The sequence below is a fragment of the Osmerus eperlanus genome, chromosome 7 (genome assembly GCF_963692335.1).
Source record: "Osmerus eperlanus chromosome 7, fOsmEpe2.1, whole genome shotgun sequence".
NCBI classification, from domain to species: domain Eukaryota; kingdom Metazoa; phylum Chordata; class Actinopteri; order Osmeriformes; family Osmeridae; genus Osmerus; species Osmerus eperlanus.
In genome coordinates this window covers 11,757,668-11,776,317 of record NC_085024.1, presented here as the reverse complement: position 1 = coordinate 11,776,317, position 18,650 = coordinate 11,757,668, and the positions used below count along the sequence as shown (strand labels likewise).

General features: G+C 45.1%; 1 protein-coding gene across 1 annotated transcript; it reads left to right on the top strand.

Moving 5' to 3' along the window:
- The first annotated feature begins 220 nt into the window (after window positions 1–220).
- On the top strand, window positions 221–17,865 carry plekho1b (pleckstrin homology domain containing, family O member 1b). The gene is made up of 6 exons (XM_062464867.1): window positions 221–585; window positions 1,202–1,348; window positions 12,455–12,595; window positions 13,674–13,778; window positions 16,609–16,710; window positions 16,941–17,865. The coding sequence occupies exons 1-6, from the start codon at window positions 559–561 to the stop codon at window positions 17,748–17,750; spliced, it is 1,332 nt and encodes a 443-aa protein (XP_062320851.1). The 5' UTR covers window positions 221–558; the 3' UTR covers window positions 17,751–17,865.
- Window positions 17,866–18,650: the final 785 nt, after the last annotated feature.

Sequence of the window (18,650 nt, the reverse complement as noted above, 5' to 3'; positions counted from 1 at the left end):
TTATTCATTTTCATAGTTTCCACCACTGCCAACCTATGTCTACCAATCCTCCCCATACACACTTTGTATCCAGTATAATTACCACGAGTTTTTGTCACGATTCCCCTAGTCTGTATTTCAAGTTTTTTTTCTGCGATGACATCACACCAATATTGCTTGGGCTATAGATGGAGCTGTCGGGTTACAGAGAGTACTCGCGCCACCGTTGCAAATTCTTCATTTACACGAGTCTCAGGGAGGAGAGACTTTGTAGGGAGGCAATGTACACTCATCGGCGTTATTAGACACTGCCAATTCACTTCGGTGTGCACAGACAAGGCAAGCGAAAACAAAGAACACTCATATTTAGTTATTTCTTAAGGTTTTGCGAAAGCTACACTTTTGGGAGGTGTCAGGAATAAGTGAAATAAATATTGAAGGGTTTCCACGGGGATTTCACCCCGTGTCCCGACTTCGAAGCCTACGTCGATTTGACACCCGAAACGCATTGTGCAAAATTACGGACTAAAAACTGGGATAAGTCCGAGATAGCTGTCGACAGTTCTATCGTCCTACACAATGAAGAAGAACAATTCTGCCAAACGGGTAAGTGCTTGAAAAACGTTATCAGGGTAACTGAGTAATCATCTTTTGTGCTATAGGCTACGGCGCTGGCACACCGCATGCAATTGCTTATGTCCACGATACTTGATACGTTTCTGACTCGGTTACACTGTGGCCTCAATGAAGTGATGGATTTGTAAGACATGCTTGTTTTGCTTTAATTATTTTTTTAACTAAAGAACATTCTAAAGTTGCACTATTATCTCAAGACTTGATAAACAATTGTCTCTGTCTTATTGTGTGTGTGTGTGTGTGTGTGTGATAGCCTACAGATGCGGAGGTCTAGCTGCTATTGCATTAGGGCTGATTAGTGTGTTTTTAAACATATTTCGTATTTGTTGTTGTTGTATCACTGTTGTTGCACGCAACTGATGTAGGATCCGATGACAAAACTCTGAGCTTGAGAAAAACGGTGCGCGCGAGGAATGTGACAGCATCTACATGACAAAGGAAATGACAAGGGGGTTGAGTCGCCTTCACAAAACCTCTCTCCTCATTTTCTTGTCTGTATAGCTCCCCTTTTGAATCTAAATGAAGACCACTTGCCATTTCGTTTCGTAACGACCACCAATTTTTTGTCCTTTCATTGAAAATGCAGGGGCCGCAGGACACAAACCAGCACCCTACCCAGCCTGACAAAATCGGATGGCTCCGCAAGTTTTGTGGAAAAGGAATATTTAGAGAGATCTGGAAAAATCGCTTTGTGATACTAAAAGAGGAGCAACTTTATATCTCAGAGAAAGAGGTGAGTGACTGTTGTTGATGCCATCCACTTTTTGAAACTTTGTTTTGGAACACGTTTCATGTTTGTCCGTGTCTATGTTTCTCTAAACACCAACGCTTAACTGCTGAGGTGCACCTTACATAGAACCAAACATAATGGCTTATGATATCACATACATGCATACAAAGTGCATAGGTAGCTTTATTACACGTATACTACATAGGCCTAAATGTCTTTAAAGTTGAATAAATGAATGTAGCACCGAATCATATTAACAGAAAGAGGATGTTTTCAACGCCTTGGTCAGGTGACAGGAGATCTGTCAAAGCAATAACCCTACATGGCAATATGTTGAGCTGCAACTTGTATGGTAAAAGAGAGCAAGGAGGACAGAACAGATTCTCTAAGCATAACAACTGGGATTTTTGTTGTGGTGTGTCGCCATATCAAGACCCCAATTATAACTCTGGTTACCTAGTGACAGAGACAACCTGCAATGTTTCGAGGTGATTGCCCTAGATTATAAAAGGGTTGTGGGGGTATAATTTAATAGGAAGTCAGCCTCACTTAGGTGTTTGGTTCAATGCAGAGAAAAACTGTTTCTATGCCACTTCATGAATTAAGAGACAAAAAGTTATGATGTGTTTTCATGAATATACTGTAGTCACATTACTGTATACTACTACATTATTTATATATGTTGAGAGGTTTAGGCTTAAGATGCCTTAATAGTTGCCTGTCTATGTTCTCGGTTCTGTGAGCTGGTTTAGGGGTGCTTGACCCGATATTCACACATATTCACATTCCTCTCTATCAGTCTTGCACACACACACACACACACACGCGCGCGCGCACACACACACACACACACACACACACACAGAGTCACACACCGTCAACAGTTCTCCTCTGGATTGTTGTTGCTGTAGAGGTGCATGGGTATTAGAATTCTGCCGAGCTCAGCTGCAGCTTACTGAGGGATGTGTCGGCCGCTTCTTAGGGAGAGCTTTAACACCTAGATCCAATTGTAAACAGGACTCCAGGGATCACAGCAGAATCTGACAGACATGGAAGATTCCAGGCCGCGATGCAAGCTAAGATGACATATTCACACCTTTGATGGGATGTAACCTCCCCCCTCCTTCCACTTCACTGATACCCCCAGGAGTTGAATATGAAGGCACACGGCAAAGAGATTGCCTGCTTTTCCTCTAGTCTGTCCTCTTGAACAGAGGCCAATCACCCATCCTAGCTGATCGGTAAAGAGGTTTCGGCCATGGCGTGTTACTCATGTATCAAAGACACTCTGATGGGAATACCCCATACGAGTTTAACTAAATAGACTCAACCGTATACAGCCTCTGGGACTCCCCTTCAGAGCAGGGGTGTGCTTTTATTGACGTCTGATAGCATGAATTTATGACTTTTCCCCATTTTACATTTGTCCGGTTGCCCATAAAGGTGCATGACGTTAGTGCAGGTCATAAATTCACTCTGTTTGATTTTACTGGCCATGTTGTGTCAGCAGTCTTCTGACAGAATAGTGAATGAGGTAGTGTGAGTCATACGACTCATCGACTCAACCTATAGCATCCAGCTGTAGTAGCCCGTCCATGCCCCCCTCATAGACCTAAGAAGATCTGATAGGGAAAGCTGAATCTGCTTCTGGCTGTATGTGACGTCATGTGTCCAAATCTGGGGCTCTGGGTGCTGTATTCACACTGTGTGGTGCTTCAGCAAATGAACATCTACCCCAAACACTCACTGAAAACCAAAAGCAATCTTGTTATCGCCGGCCGAAATCGCATGATGCAGGGCAGGTCCTCCTCATCAGCACAATATCTGTAAAGCTATCTCTCTTCAGATAGGGTTTAAAAACAAGGCAGGCAGCTTGTTAAACTGAATCCGTGAAGCCCTGTCTTTAACAGGGTTTGTGAGCAAAATAGTATGCCCTGCTTCCATATCAAGTAGCTAGGAGGTAACCCTAAGGTAAACAGCTTTCAGGACCTTTTAGGGACAAATGTTAGGACAGACCTGCTGTTCTGTGCCAGAGTGGGCATGGCAAGGTCGGGTTTCTCTGAGATCTGAGTGGAAAGGCCTCCCCAGAGTTGGGACAGCTGTGAAGAAAAAGTGTTGGCAAGAGGATGAGCTCAAGTTTCATCCTGACCATAATGGACAGCCTGTCTCAGACTGATTTGCATGCTTTCTTCCTCATCTTCGCTCAGTAGTGTTCTTGAAGACGTGGAGGTAGACAACTCCTACCTGCTCTTAGGGATGTCAATGGGGAACAGAATGTGTTTGTCAGACCTATGTTCATAGTTTCCACTGCATGTGGTCAGTAATTTCAGTCTTGTTTTTCACTTTGACCAACCATATAACCCCTCTTCAGCAGTGAAAGATATGATTGTTCAAACTGAAAATATGGAGCAACGTGAAGTTCCTTTTTGACTATTGTTCACTGTTCATATGAGGAAGATTCAACATCCCTCTTATATTTTGAAACTGTGTACTGTTCTGCTTTTTTTGGTAGTGGTAAGTGGTTGTGAAAAGAATGTCTGTGGCGCTTAGCAACAAACAGTGCTTTTTAGCAACGTACTGCATCTTGATCTTGAATGCATGTTGTAATGTGATCGGCAAACCTCAAACTACTTATCATCTTTGTCCTAAAGCTAAATTACTAGATCAAACTTGAGTTATTCCAACATTGTAAGCCTGTTTTGTCTGTCAATTACCAAACCAGACAAAATAAACACGCCTGTGATGGAGATGCTGGTGACCTGGGGCAAGGTACTGTCGTCAGCTGAATGTCTAATAAAGAACCTAAGGGATGCAATGGGGGCTCACATCATAACAGAATCAAGCAACCCTATTTTCCTGTTCCGACCGGCTATGTTGGATCATTTCACTTCCCTTCAATGCATCCCATTGGGGACGTTGAAAATACCTTTGGCTGGTTGGCCACCCTCAAACAGTATTATCAGCCAGCACACACCATAGTTCTGACTCTTCTCAAACCCAGTCCAACACCAACATCGTTCATCAGACTTTTTCCTGTCCAGGTTATTATAACTGCGTCCTCAGTGGCCTCATCACCGACACTGTTGATTTGAGTAACTTGATCAGTCTTGGGAAGGTATGAGAAAGCGAGCATGAGAAACGTCTGTCTGACTTGCAGATGAGGCCCTTGCATTCTGAACCTTGAGGAAATGTTGACACATCGGGTATCCCTATAATTAACCACGAGCTTCCTGCTCAGAGTTAAAGGTGCATTATGAGTTAGCACTTCAGTGGAAGTATGTGATGACACGGACACAATCCTAATAGTTGTCTCGAAAATGAAGGTTAGCATATACAGTATATTACCCTTAAACCAAACATTAGGAGTGTTGTGGAAGCTTGCCTCTAGTGAAAGAAGCAATTTCACATGGGAAGTTAATGGTTGGAGGAGAGTAAAATTCATAGTTTGACGGGTGGTTGGGATTTGTAAAGATCAGAAAAAGAAGGTATGCTTCTTTTTGAAGTCAACTTCTTTGTACAACATTGACAGGGAGCGTGCCGGCCTAACTTACGCTAATGTCTGCCAGAAAGCAGTTCATGCTAGGTTTAAGCATGCCAAAGGCCAGATCCTGGAAAGTATGTCATTGGGAGGCCCCTTTTTAAACATTATAGCCACGATCCATGATACGAGCCACATCCAGCATGTGGGCGTCTTTATTTATATTCAAGTTGTGATCGCTCGCTGTGTGTTTGTCTTTCTCTCCAACTCTCCTCTCCGTCTCTCTTTTTGACGGGACAGAGATAATTAAATCTGTCTGATTGTTTAATCCCCCCTCCTCTCCTCCCTGGGTGTTTTGTATGGGATCCATGGCCTTGTGCCAGTTCGTCTGCAACTGCCGATCAGGGGTGTGTGTGTCTCTGTGTGTGTGTGGGAGGGGGGCTAAATGAGGATAGGGAGGGCAGGCAGGGGTGCTAGTTTCCATGCCAACCTATAGAAAGCCTTCAAAGCCTGGCACGGGGCAGACCTTGAAGTCCCCCCCCCCCCCCCCAACACTGTCGGCAACCCGCCATCGCAAATCTAATAATGGTCTGGACACCAGGTGTGAATGAGATGAACAGATATATGACTGTCTGGAACAGACTGTACAATGAAATTTAACATGCAACACTGTGCATTTGCATCTGAGAGATATTCTTCTTGACATAATTGTCATGTTTTGATTATTTCTGGCTGAAAAATGTACCAATAAAGAGATAAAGTCACATCCCATGATAAATCAAGCTATACATTGCAATTTAATCCTAGCATAACCGAAAATCTCATCATTGCTTTAATTCCACTCCAGATATCTGGACATGAATCTTGATCTTTATTTAAGGAACGATTTAGAAGGTGGATCATGGTAGTGATGGCTCTTCCTTGAAGATGACTCATTACTGTCAGGTTATTAAATCTGCCTAATGACATGCTGGCATTTGTATCTTGGCCATTAAACTCACAGGGAGGATGATGGAGCCAAAAAGGCTGTAAAAAGCTCATGGCACTTACCCTCATTTGAATGTATTTAGGTCACACTCGACCATAGCCAAAACGTTAACGCTGCATTCAAATGCATTTTGTTCCCTAACAGGAGAAGTTACCGGCCTCTGGATGTTTGTGTGGTTTTAAGTTAAAAGATCTAGAATAGTTGAGCATTTTGGGCGAGGAAATTTACTGACTGGTGTATAAGGCACTGGTGTAGGATTAGGAATGTCCTAGTGGGATTGTTTTTGGCATGTTAAATGAGAGTTGTTACTTGGAGAGTTCATTAGAAACCCCTTCTATTTGATTAAAAAGGACTCAGTCTTACAAAACGTGAAAAATGGAACCAAAACAACATGCTCATATTTTCATATTTTCTGTTTTGGAGAAGTGAGATGTTTGATATTTGAGGAAATGACTGAGGTTCGAGTAGCAGTCTGAATAATGGTTCTCCCTTTGGATGACACTACAACCTTCCCGCTCTAACGTTCAGTAGAATCCACACCAGTATGACTCGCTGTCCTCTGGGTCTAACTCATATTCCTGTAATTGGATTCTGCTGAACCTTCTGTGGCATTAAACACCAGTGTATTCCCAGCACAGGCTTCATTCACAGCCCAAAAATAATAGCACACGCACACTCACACAGTGCCATACATTTAGTTATGAGGTTGTGTTTTTGCTACAGGTCCGGGTAACCTATTGGCCAAAACATTTATGGATTTTGCATTGGTTTAGTTTTGCATGTCTCATTAACATTTAAATGTATTTCAGAAGTTTGTTTGTGAACTCTTAATAGATCGTTCTCTCATGAACTTTGCTTGGATCTTCTGTAATTAAGCTCAAAGTAATAAAATAATTTGTAACTAGGTATGCCATTGTCAGTAGAGTACGAAGACCTGTGGTTCTTCCTCTGCGATTAGACATTGCTAACTTACTAATTCTCTTCTTGTAACACGAGTGAAGGAAGTGAAACTTGCTGAATAGATCAGAATCAGGACTGCAAAAACCAGGGGAGGTAGTAATTGGTTTTGAGCTGGACATTACTCCAGCCACTGTCTGGGAAGCCGTCGCTTCCCCGCGATTCAGCCGAATACCTTGGTGATTCACAGGGATGCAGTGACTCAATGCGATTTGAGTAGGAGGAGAGTTTTCACATTAGAAAACACTGAGCAGAAACAGGGTTTTGGTTCACTCCAAGGCACACGCACTGCAAGCTGAGCGAAACATCTGTCAATTTGAGTGAATAAATGTAAGGAATTCTAGTATGTTCATTGAAAATGGCCTAGATGTGGTTAGCCAACTAGTAAGCACTTCCCCATATGAGGATGCTAGCTTGAACATGTATAAGCCTCATGCCTCAGTGGACTGTGTCTGTGAGTCTGTTGTTTGTTTGGACAAGGCTGTGAATACTTTTCATAACTTAGGAGAGAGGAGAGAAAGAGAGAGAAAGGGAAACCTTGAGTAGGCTACTTCTCTTCCTGTCAAGCCTCTGAAGAAACTAATCTCTCCCGCTGTGCCTTCATCCTCTACGCCTTGCGCCTCTCTCCTTCTTTTCCACCTCTGGTTCTGGCACAGTGGGAGCTCACAGACACTTCAGCATTCCTCTCTGAAGCATCTCACTCTTTATTTATCTATGAATGCAAATACTTTGAACTCAAAGCTTTATATAGATAGGAGATTACAGATTTGAGCCTTTCGAGAGTGTGTGTGTGTATTTCCGGGTTAGGGTTTAGGGCTATACCAATGAGGGATGGAGTAAAGCCAGTGGAACACTTACGGTCCAGGTTGTAGCTTGTGCAGTGGAGGATGATCCTATTATATGACAGCCCATGGTCAAGCTATGTTGGTTAGTGACATGGTCAAACCGAAACCTTGCCCCAGTGGAAAAAGCTATGACCTTTACAAATGAATTGCACAAACCTGTGAAACAATGTATTCCCTACAGACTCTTGACTGAATGATGGTAGTGTGAACAAACTATTATCCCCACTGTCATCCTCCTCAAATGATCGACCTGTCAGTCAAGATTAGTGTACATTCAGGAGCTGGTCGAACTCAGTACACCTCAGAGATTAGTGTATAAATAATATAAGAACTACCCAGGGGGGTTGAACTGGTCCCCTGGCGAGATGCAAACATCAATTACCGGGTTAGAGCCACTATGGACTGTCATTGCAGGATCTTCCAGGGCTTTTAAATGTATCCAGGATATGTTCCTGGAGTCAAATGTATTTGTAAGGTAAAGACTTCTTGATGGAAACATGTTTGATGCAGTTGCATTTTCAGAAGGCACTCCAGAGAACTGGACATTTAAAAAAGTTAGGGCTACACAGAAACCTTAATTAGATGCAACAAAAATGTGAGACATGCAACCAATAAATGGTTCCCAGCCCCAAGCTGTTGTTTTACTCTTTTGCTGTGGACAGTACATGGTGTGTACTGCAAGTTGTGGTTAACTTTGACAGAAGTTCCTTTCCTGGCCTAGCTTCCTGTGACCACAAACGGTATATGTTGTATTGCACATACAGTACCATTCAAATTTTTTGGCAGTGGCTCATCCTTTTTGGGGAAAGTGTTTCCTGAAAAGGGATGCCCCTACTTAAAGCTTAATGTAATAAAGGGTGCTCATAAAAATTGCATGACACCCCCCTTGGTTGGTGCGCAACGGAAAAGGTCCCCTGTAGTTTTGTCCGCACAGCATGTCCTCATGCCAGAATTAGCATCGACCATCTTTTGTTTGCGATGGTGGCTACTTGGGTTTCTCCCACCCAAGAGAAGCGATGGGGATCTAAATGAAGACGGCCAAGCCTTGGAATAGTTGCATGCCACAAAAGAGCTCAAACAAAGCCTGACAAGATGCTGTTTTCCGATTTGTTTCTCTGTAGTCTAGTACCACAGGCGTATGACATGCTTGGATGTTTTTCCAGCCTTCAAAGATAAACCTTTGACTTTACATTAGTTCTTCTTACAATTGAATGCAAACCATGCTTGACAAACCCGATGTTTGTACACACGTTACTTGGCATGCAGAAAGGCGTCCGACGTTTGGTCAACACCTAAAGGTGACATTTGAGGGGTTAGGCTCTGGTATTCTATCTGTCGTGAGCTTGTCAAGCAGGTGTCTCCAGGAAAATTCCCTTATTACTTTCGAAGTGTACCAATACTTGCTTGGTGTTTTGTCACTAGTCACCTGACCACAACGGAACTCTTGAAGTATTGTATGACTAACCACCCGTTGGGTCGGATGTCAATGAGAGGCTAATTGCGACCTTCTCTGGTGTGCTAAGTGACTGAGAACACTGACCCAGTATTGTAAAGTGTGGTGTAGGCCTATTCTGTCGTTCTTAAAAATCCTATAGCTCTGTTACCCATTAGCCTACCTAACGTCCAACCTTAATCCTAAACTTTTACTGCCTTCACTAAGAGAATGAAACACAAAAATGCACACAAACACACGCACACACAGAGATAACGTGAAATCTGTTCATTACATACAAAGTGTACCTGACCTCCCGCAAAAAAAGGCTTTGCCCTTAGCATCCCACTATGACCCTGTTGTTGTCTAACCATGGTTCCAGCCATGCATGCACACTGCACAGGGCCAACACAACAGGGTTTGATCTGGCTTTGTCCTGCTCCACTAATGGAAATTGATTGCCACTTAGCAAGGGGCTCTTTGTGCCCGGGGGTGCTCTGCATGATGTCAAAACCAGTCCCAATGTGCATTTTAAAGTCTGTAAAAAAAAGAAAACCGGTTCAGAGAAAAGTTTCTGCGTGGTAAACACACAAGGGTGGTGTTGGTGTCCAAGTGTATGCAACCTTTGTCTGGTCTCCATCCCTAATACTTTGTCCTGTTGTCAGATATTGAAAATTAGGAGTCAAAAGATCTTAGGACAGGCCACCAGTAAAAACAACGACCAGATCAAACAAAAGAGTTACAACATCCCTTAGCACACCTGGCAGAGAGAACATTCCATCCATGTACTTGAAGGACATCTCAAGACACTGGGAAGACATTGATGCTTAGATTGGGATTGTAGAAGACCTCAGTGGGGTAGCAGAGGAATGATCATTGAGAGGTTGGGGCCCTTGAGGTTTGCGTCTCCAAAACAACTCAGGTCAGAGAGAGACAAGTCAGGAGAACAGCAGGAGCAGCCACACCACTGTCTCTCTTTTGGAACCCTTCCCTCCTTCCAACTGCCATCCTTCAACGTGTCCACTGATGAAAAGTGACAGAGTGTGATGAGGGAAGGGGAGGGGCTGAGAAAGAGGAGAGGGAGGGAGGGCAGTGTTAGGGGAGGAGGCAAAGCAGGATTAAAAATCAGAGTGTCAGTGCTGAGGGGGACATTTGGGTGACAAGGGGTTGCGGTGGGGGTCACGCGGGGGTCCGATATCTCCCAAAACCTTCTGTCGAGTGCCAGCTACTCTCTAAATCACAGGCCCTCCCGCAGCCCCCCCCTCCCACACCCCCACACCCACGGCACACTCATACACCCACCCAGAGTAACCAAAACATGTCCCTTAACAGCTGGCCAGGGTAGCTGTAATCTTATTGGAAGTGTACCTCAGCCAAAACAATTATGTTTATAGAAAGTCCGGTGTCAGGAGTCAGGTGGCTGAGCGGTTAGGGAGTCGGGCTAGTAATCTGAAGGTTACCGGTTCGATTCCCGGCTCTGCCAAATGACGTTGTGTCCTTGGGCAAGGCACTTCACCCTACTTGCCTCGGGGGGAATGTCCCTGTACTTACTGTAAGTCGCTCTGGATAAGAGCGTCTGCTAAATGACTAAATGTAAATGTAGAAAGAAGCCAGAGGACGTTTAAGTAACAGGACATGGAAGTGCTAGTGTTTTGTTGTTTTGCACTGAATGAGGGGATTAGGGTTCATATTGTTTTCGGTAAGTACTTAATGTAAGTAAGTGACCACCATTCTGTTTACTTTGCTTTTCTGTTTTCCAAGCACATCATAGTGAGATTCCATGTATTTAATGTCATTTTTGGTTGATTTTTAAAGGTTTATATTTATGAGTTTAGGAACATGTGGTGACAATATGTCAGTATGATGTGGTAACTCCCATAGCAGACTGTCTTTTGGTGGGGTGGTGGGGTGAGGGGTGGGTTGGAGGGCAGTGGGGTTGTCTGCCACAGCTGTGCCCTCATGTGGCAACTGCTGCCCTGTACCTAACCTCATATGGGAGTCAGTGGAGTCAAACATATAACCTTACTTGGTGCTATAGACTTCAATTACTGCTTTTGGTTTGCTTTTGGTTCTTTGCCTTTTTATATAATCTGTTGTGGCCTCAGTACCAATCATTGCTTTGCTTCTTTTCAAATCAACAATCAAAATGTCCTCGTATTCATCACACATAGTTTGAGTAGTTGTAATTCTGGCGCAGAAAATACAATTTGACTAAACATTTTGTTAAGCTTTGGCTACTTTCTCCTGTAGTTGTTGAGGGTATGCAGCCGTAGTGATGCAGCAGAAGAGCTTCAGGATCAGGGTGGGCCTACTGGGCACCACGCCACATCGGCCCACCTGGGGAGGCTCGGAGCTTGTGACCCTTTGTTTACCCGGCGGCCACTGTGCCAAACTGCTGGGTCATAGCCACGCCACTGAGCTTGATAGGATTAAGTTGCCCCAGGGAGTCTGCCGCCAAGCTACACTGTGCTAGGCTAGGCTAACTGAGGCGTATGCCTGTATCTATGTCCGTGTGCCCCAGTTGGGGTGTCATAGTGGGACTGTACCGATGTAAGGGAGTGGGGGTGCAACACAGACGTAAAGCCAGAATTGACCTTAATCCAATTAGTTAGTCGGCTGGCAGTGGTGAGTGCCGGCGAGTGGGCTTTGTTATGATGGTGGTGTTTGTTGGCAGTGTGTGCGTTGGGGGGGAAAGGGGGGCACTGAGATTAATATCAGCATATCCTAAGTACACACGTCACCCAAACAAGAGCCTGGGAAAACAAAGAGTGCATGTATGTGTGTGTCTGGTGTTTGTAAAAAGTCTGCGTTATGGTGGATAGGCAGATTAAGAACTGTACTCAAAGGCTAGGGTCAAGGGAAACATAAACTACCACTTGGGATCAATCAAGTAACCTGACAGGCTGAGCTCATCAGGAATTTATGGGTTTTTAAGTTCACCTTGCAGTGTTATTGTATATTCTGGGAGCTGCTCACTCTGGTCCCGCCCCTACCGTGACCTTAAACATGTTATTAGTCCTGTTGCTGTTGACAATGCTGTGTTTCGCTGTGAGCTCATAGCCGACTACTTTTCATCCCACTGCTAATTCTAGCTTGCACTGTAGTTATATAGTAGCTCCCCCTCAGGTTTGTAGGAGAGCATATTATGGTTAGGGAGACCTATAATAGCACTGGCATGGACAAAATGCATGCCCTGCTTTCCAAGAAAGGGCAGTTATAACTGACTGGACCATCCAGCTAAAACAAATGGAATACATTAGTTATCAGGCACAAAATATAAAGTCCTGTCTTTCTCTCCATTGTTTAAGTGATTCAATTGATGATTCAATTTATGATTTGATTAAGTTGATTTATAGTCTTTCTATCCCAAAGCTCAAAATGTTTTCTGTTGTCGTTGTTTCTCCTTCAGGTGAAGGATGAGAAGAAGACCCAGGAAATGGTGGACTTGACAGACTACGAGCGCTCCGAGGAGCTGAGAAAGGCCAAAAGCCGCAGCAAGAAGAACCACAGCAAGTTCACTCTGCTGAGGTCCAGGACGCCGGGAAACAAGGTCAGTCACCGTGGGACTGGAGGAGAGGGGCCGAGGCAGAGGGATGGGGGGTGGGACAGAAAGGACATACACTGGGCAGAAGTGCAGACAGTACAGCAGTTCTAGCAGGCAAGATCAGGACAAGGAACTTCTGTTCATTAAAGGGATGTCCCTGCTGGACATTCTCAAGCCTCAACCCTGCCACAGAGCTGTGTTGTGTACTTAGCTATACTATCATGCTACGTGCAGGTGTGGACTCTGTGGCAAAGGCTCACAGGTGCGCTGTCTCTGGGTAGTGGAAGAGTAGGTAAGAGGAGATTATCAAGTCAAGATGGATGAGCGCAAATGACTATGGACAGGACACCCGATGAGCCTGGTCAGGCCATGACAAGCCCTGTCAGTCAATCTGGCTGACATAGCTGATGTAACATCACTTTGTACAGTATGTTCCAATACACTGTTTTTTGTTATATAACTATAGGGCCCCTAGTGCATTGGCCTGGGAAGAATGGAATCTCTTCTACATTGCTCTGTGCATTACAGCTGTAGGTTTTAGCTGGTCAGGATGCACGTGCAAAATAAAAGGCAAGCAGGCATGAAGACAGGCCATGTCACATACATGCACTCAAATACACACCGATTTTTCAGCCATCTGAAGGCAATTCCAGAAACGCCTATTAGCAACTGGAGGCAGGAGGGTAGGGTGTCATGACAGGCTGCCAGAGGCAGCGTCTATGTCAGTGCATCACACACACACACACACTCACACACACTAAAGGAGCCGGGTGAAAGAGCGGCAAATGGTCAAATATTGTATGTGTGTGTGTCTGTGCTGGTCTGTACACTGTGGTGGTAAAAGGTTTCGGACATTTTAGTAACAAAGAACCAGGAAATTGAAAACCACCATTTGATCTTCCACTCCCATTAACCACAAGCTGTGTAAACACTTTGTTGGCTCACTTTGTGTCTTGGGTGCTCCAACGTGTCAAAAAAACATGTAAAATACAAAAATAATAGACATGAATCAGACCAAAAGCAAAACCTCCCACCCCCTACTCAACCCCTCCATACTGATCCTCTCTTCCCTGTCCTTCTCCAGGTTCCAAACCTCGTATTCCTGGCTGTCAGTCCAGAGGAGAAGGAGTCATGGATCAATGCCTTAAATGCAGCCATAACCAGAGCCAAGAACCACATTCTCGATGAGGTGAGTTTGTCTCCCCACCTCTCCACTGCTGATCCACTGCTGTGGTACACATTCATTGGCGTTCAGGTGCTAAATATAGCCCTGTCCAAGTTTTTGCATTTAGATTACTCTCACTACTTAACACCGTATTTAAATGTGATCTTTTTTGGGGAGCTGTGATGGAATGAATCACTCTCCCCACCACACACATATGTCTGTGCGGATGGAGTGTTACGCACACACACACCCTGTCCCTCATATTATATACACATATATATATATATATTTAACAGATTTCCTGTTGAGGGTTTTAGCTATTTTTCAAGCTAGCTCAAAACGCCATCTGCATCCTGGCCACTGCGGACACACAGGCACTGTCTTTCTCACACACACACACACACACACACACACACACACACACACACACACACACACACACACACACACACACACACACACACTGTATTAATGACCGGTGTAGAAGACAGCATGGCAGTGGCAGATGTGACACTCTCCTCAGCAGCAGTGGCTAATGCTGATCAAAGCATCTCCCTCCAAGCTCGGGCTCCTGTTTGGGAATGGGTATGGATTCATTAAATACTGGGGGGGGGTCCATCTAATTCAGCAGCAGCTTGACATAGAAAAAAAGACCTGCAAAACCACTTTTGGTCTCACACTCGTGTCACGTGAGAACCATGTTGATATGAGGACATGGGATCACATTTGGAGGCTTGTTGTAGTATGAGCTGGAGGTATGCGCTCAAGCGTGTGAATGCAAACACACAAAGGCACAGAGCATTGCCACACTTTTAGAAACACAAGTGTTGTTGGTCTGCTAAATATTCCCAGCAGGAAAAGGTGCAGACAACTCCCTCCATGACTACGGTGCCCTTTTGCATCTTTTCCATCTCCACACAAATGGTTCTGTCTTTCGAAAGCATAAAAATAGAGCGAGACTCGCCCGTCTCGTAAAAACACAGAATCATTTGTGGGTGCAGCGGGGCATGAGCATCGCAGCGTTTCAGCCCGCGCATCGTTGCACCCGTATACGAGTCCATGTTTTTGTTTTAAGAGGATCGGGTCTCGTTCGGTTTTCGTGGTTTGCCATGTTGCTTTGAGACGGCGCAGTCGAACTCTGTTTCGAAGACGCACCCACGCGGCCAAAGTCTTCTGCACGCTGGAACGTTGAGACTGAGACGGTATCGGTTACCTGCGGAGCTCGAGTGTCCTCACTGCTCAATGGTTGTCAACATCAGAGGCGTGACTGTACAGATGCATGGGATTTCTCTCTATTCAGTTGCAGGCTTATGGAGGGGGGGGGGGAGGACAGAATACAAGACTCCTGTTATTATCCTGCTTTTGTCCTTCACAGCATTTAGTTTCCTAGAGGCGTACCTGAACGACACAAGCGACACAGAGCGGAAAGAGACGACGCCTGAAGGCCACGCGGCTCGCTCTTCTGTAGAATAGGATGAAGAATTGGCTGAATTGGTTCACAACAGATCAGCTATGTACTGAATAGAATGTGACCTGTGACCTGTGACCAAACGGTTTTCCTGTAACGCTACAGGCACTACCAGACATGTCCGATCTGGATCAGGATCATATACAAAGAATCTAGATATGGATAGAACAAGTTTAGATTAAAGAACAAGACCGGATTATTGTTACATAAAACCCACTGCACCTAAATTGACCTTTGTCCTCTTTCTCCAGACAAATTGTACTCCTAGATCCAGTCTGTTGTTGTACAATACAGAGGATGATACGAGTGTATCAAACCCCCTCCAAGCCTGCTTGGACAAATCCGGACATTATCCAGTCGCTTGCTTTACATCGAAATCTTATCAGATAAGGAAACATATGCATTAGGAATGTCATGCTTTATCCATTGTGAGCATTAGTGGGTAAGCAGGGGGATCCAAGAACTTTATCAATCCCCTGAAATTACTCTGGTGGGTGATAGAAGGGCTTACATCATAGATGACGTACAAATTCTATTATTGGCAAGAGACGGAGGGCTTATGGAGGCGAGCACAGGATCGTCTATGTTTGTGTGCACAAACAACAGCTGCATGCAGTAATTACTGTCAGACACAAGAACCCGCCGACATTCACGTTTACACACTGTACATATAGAGGCTGGGTTCACTGTCCAAATCAAGTAAATCCCTTAAGAGCTTGGAGAATAAGTGGCACTTGCTCATGAGGACTCCCCACTAGCTTGTGAAACCACAGATCCCCTCACAAAGTCCTATCCAACTGCATGAAACACAGATTAACACGTGTTCAGATAAAAGGAATCCCAAATCCCACATTTAACCCTAAATGACACTGAATTGAGGACAAAAGTCTGGCCTCTTAAGGCACACATATGTCGTTCAGCTCACAGACCCTTATACTCTGTGGTCATTAAATTCTTTACGCAATAATAATTTGATATATTAGACGGAATATTTACATAGGAAATTACTTAACCAGCATAAGGCTCACTGTCACCAACTCATCAAGAAAGTGAAGATTCTATTTTAGAGGAGTTCTGTTGGTAGATAAAGGAATTGTAGAAACTCTTAGCATTTTGTTAGTTTAGATAATGGTGGGTCATTGAGCATCTGATTAGCATTGGGTTAGTTAAGGTTTTGGCCCCATGAGGGGTTACGCAATACAGTGGGGCTTGTTTGTCCCAGAGAATCACATGTTCACACATAATCTGGAAATAGGTCGATAATCTAATCCATAAATGTACCCAGGGCAACATACACACAGAAGTCCCTGATATTTGTGTTGGAAGTTCAACAGCTCTTTGTTTGACAATGTTTCTATTTCTGACCACTTTCTCACTCTGTTCAAGGTTACGGTTGAGGATGACAACCATCTGTCCCATCTCACGCGGGACCGGGCGAAGATCCCCCACACACGGCGTCTGCCTACTCGAGGTCACATCATGGCTGTGGTAGGTCTCCCACTGCCCTCCTCGATCTTGTGATGGGTTGTCACACTGACCTACAAACAGTCACATGACCTCTGTCTTCGTTATGAAAGATCATTTTATCCCTGTGCCAAGAATCGAAATATGAAATGATACAAAAAGAAAGAAAATTACGAAATATGCTTCGGTAGATGTGTCTATTGCTCTCACAGTGGCAGTCGTTAATGCTTTTTTCCTCCTGGCCTCTCGTCCAGGCATCCCAGTCCTCCTCGGATGGCATGCTGACGCTGGACCTCATCCAGGAGGAGGACGGCTCCTCGCCAGAGGTCGGGGGCATCTGCGACAGACCCTTCCGCGTCGACAAGGACAAATTGCACCTCACCCCCGACTGTCCCAGGTCCAAAACCGACGGCGCCCTCTCCGCCATGACCGCCTCCGAGGCCTGTGGGAAGTCCCACAGCCTGCCTCGCGAGACAGGGGTGGCGTGGGAAGACAAGCAGCGAGGGGAGGAATGCGGAAGGGCGGAGAAGCCCTCCCCCCACACCCCCCAGCCAGGTAAGAGGCTGACACCGGCCGAGAAGAGCCGGTGTGCCTCCATGGACGAGATCTTGTCGCACTCAGAGACGCGAGCCACCAAGCCAAGGAATGCCGGGATGCCTCATTCTCCGGCATCGGCTCCCACAGGAAGCTTGTTCCCCATAAGCCAGCTCCAGGACCTCATTTCCCAAAAACTGGAGAAAACTCAGGAGCTGCTGACAGAGGTGCGAGGCATCCAGAGCGAGGGGGACTCGGCAGAGCGAGGGAAGGCCAAGGGGAAGGACTCACCCACCGGCTCGAAGGGCTCGTCCGAGGACACCCGCGCCGAGGCGGAGAGGCTGCTGAAAGAAGCGGCGTCAACGTGGGGCCAGGCCAAGGATGTCCTGGAGGAGGTGAAGGAGCTGAGGGCGCTGTATCGCCAGCTGGACTCACCGACGAGCACTGCCAACGGCACCCCCTCCTCCCTCTCGCCCCACACGCCATCACACAGCGCCAAGCAAACTCCCTACAGGAAGAGCCTGATGTGACGACCGGATTGCTGAAAGACTCTGAACATGAGCTGATGTGAAAAGGACAAATCCTGCAGCAAAAAAAAACTTACAAAAAACTATAAATCATGCAAAGCCACAAAATTGTAAAGAATGTCTGTTGTTTCTTCCCCTTCTCTGTCTTACTGTTTCATTTTACTGATGCTGGGACTTTGCAAGGACTCTCGTTTCTCTAAGTAACTGCTGTGCCAGTACACTTTGTGAAGGATATAGGATAGAATTTAAGGATAAGGTAAACACTGCATAGGTTTGTAGGGCTGTCAGTTCATGCAGATGTATGGTAGGGACATGGTAAAGAATGACAGTGGTAAATACTGGATGCTAGTAAAGACTGCTTGTCCTACGAACGGTAATGCTAATGTTACCATAAAGAGAGTAAATGCTATTCTTAAGGTGATCATTAGTGCTCATAGTCAACTCAGTAGTTGGTTTGGAAGCCCAGAAACAAGGGTGTTGAGGGGAGTCTGGATTTGGGACACAGTAACCACCCCTCCTTGTAGTCCTCCTGAGTGTCCCAGTCCTGTTGGAATGTGAATGTTTTCCTTTTTGGGGTTTCATAACGCGCTAGAACCTCCATTAGATCCTACAGGTTCCCTAAAATAAACAGCGGCCACAGCAGTGTCTTAGCTAGCTTCCTCCACTTCCAGTGATGGCTTAATACACTGGTGTTCCTAGAAGAAAAATAGCTAAATAGTATCACTTTGAACGTTTCCTGAAGTCTGTGACCCAGAAGAACTTAATGATATTGTATTTTTGTCTATTAACTGAAAGGTACGCAAAAGGTAGCCTTTCTGTCCTGTCGCCTATTTTTCTGTCATGTTCATGTAAAACTTCTGTGAAAAGAATTACAGAGTGAGGACCATTTGCACCATGCTTGTG

Bases quoted from the DNA above. Each gene is read 5' to 3' on its own strand.
- plekho1b (XM_062464867.1), top strand. From the start codon at position 559: ATGAAGAAGAACAATTCTGCCAAACGG. The intron at 586-1,201 runs GTAAGTGCTTGA...TTGAAAATGCAG, and splicing joins AGAACAATTCTGCCAAACGG to GGGCCGCAGGACACAAACCA. The intron at 1,349-12,454 runs GTGAGTGACTGT...TTTCTCCTTCAG, and splicing joins TTTATATCTCAGAGAAAGAG to GTGAAGGATGAGAAGAAGAC.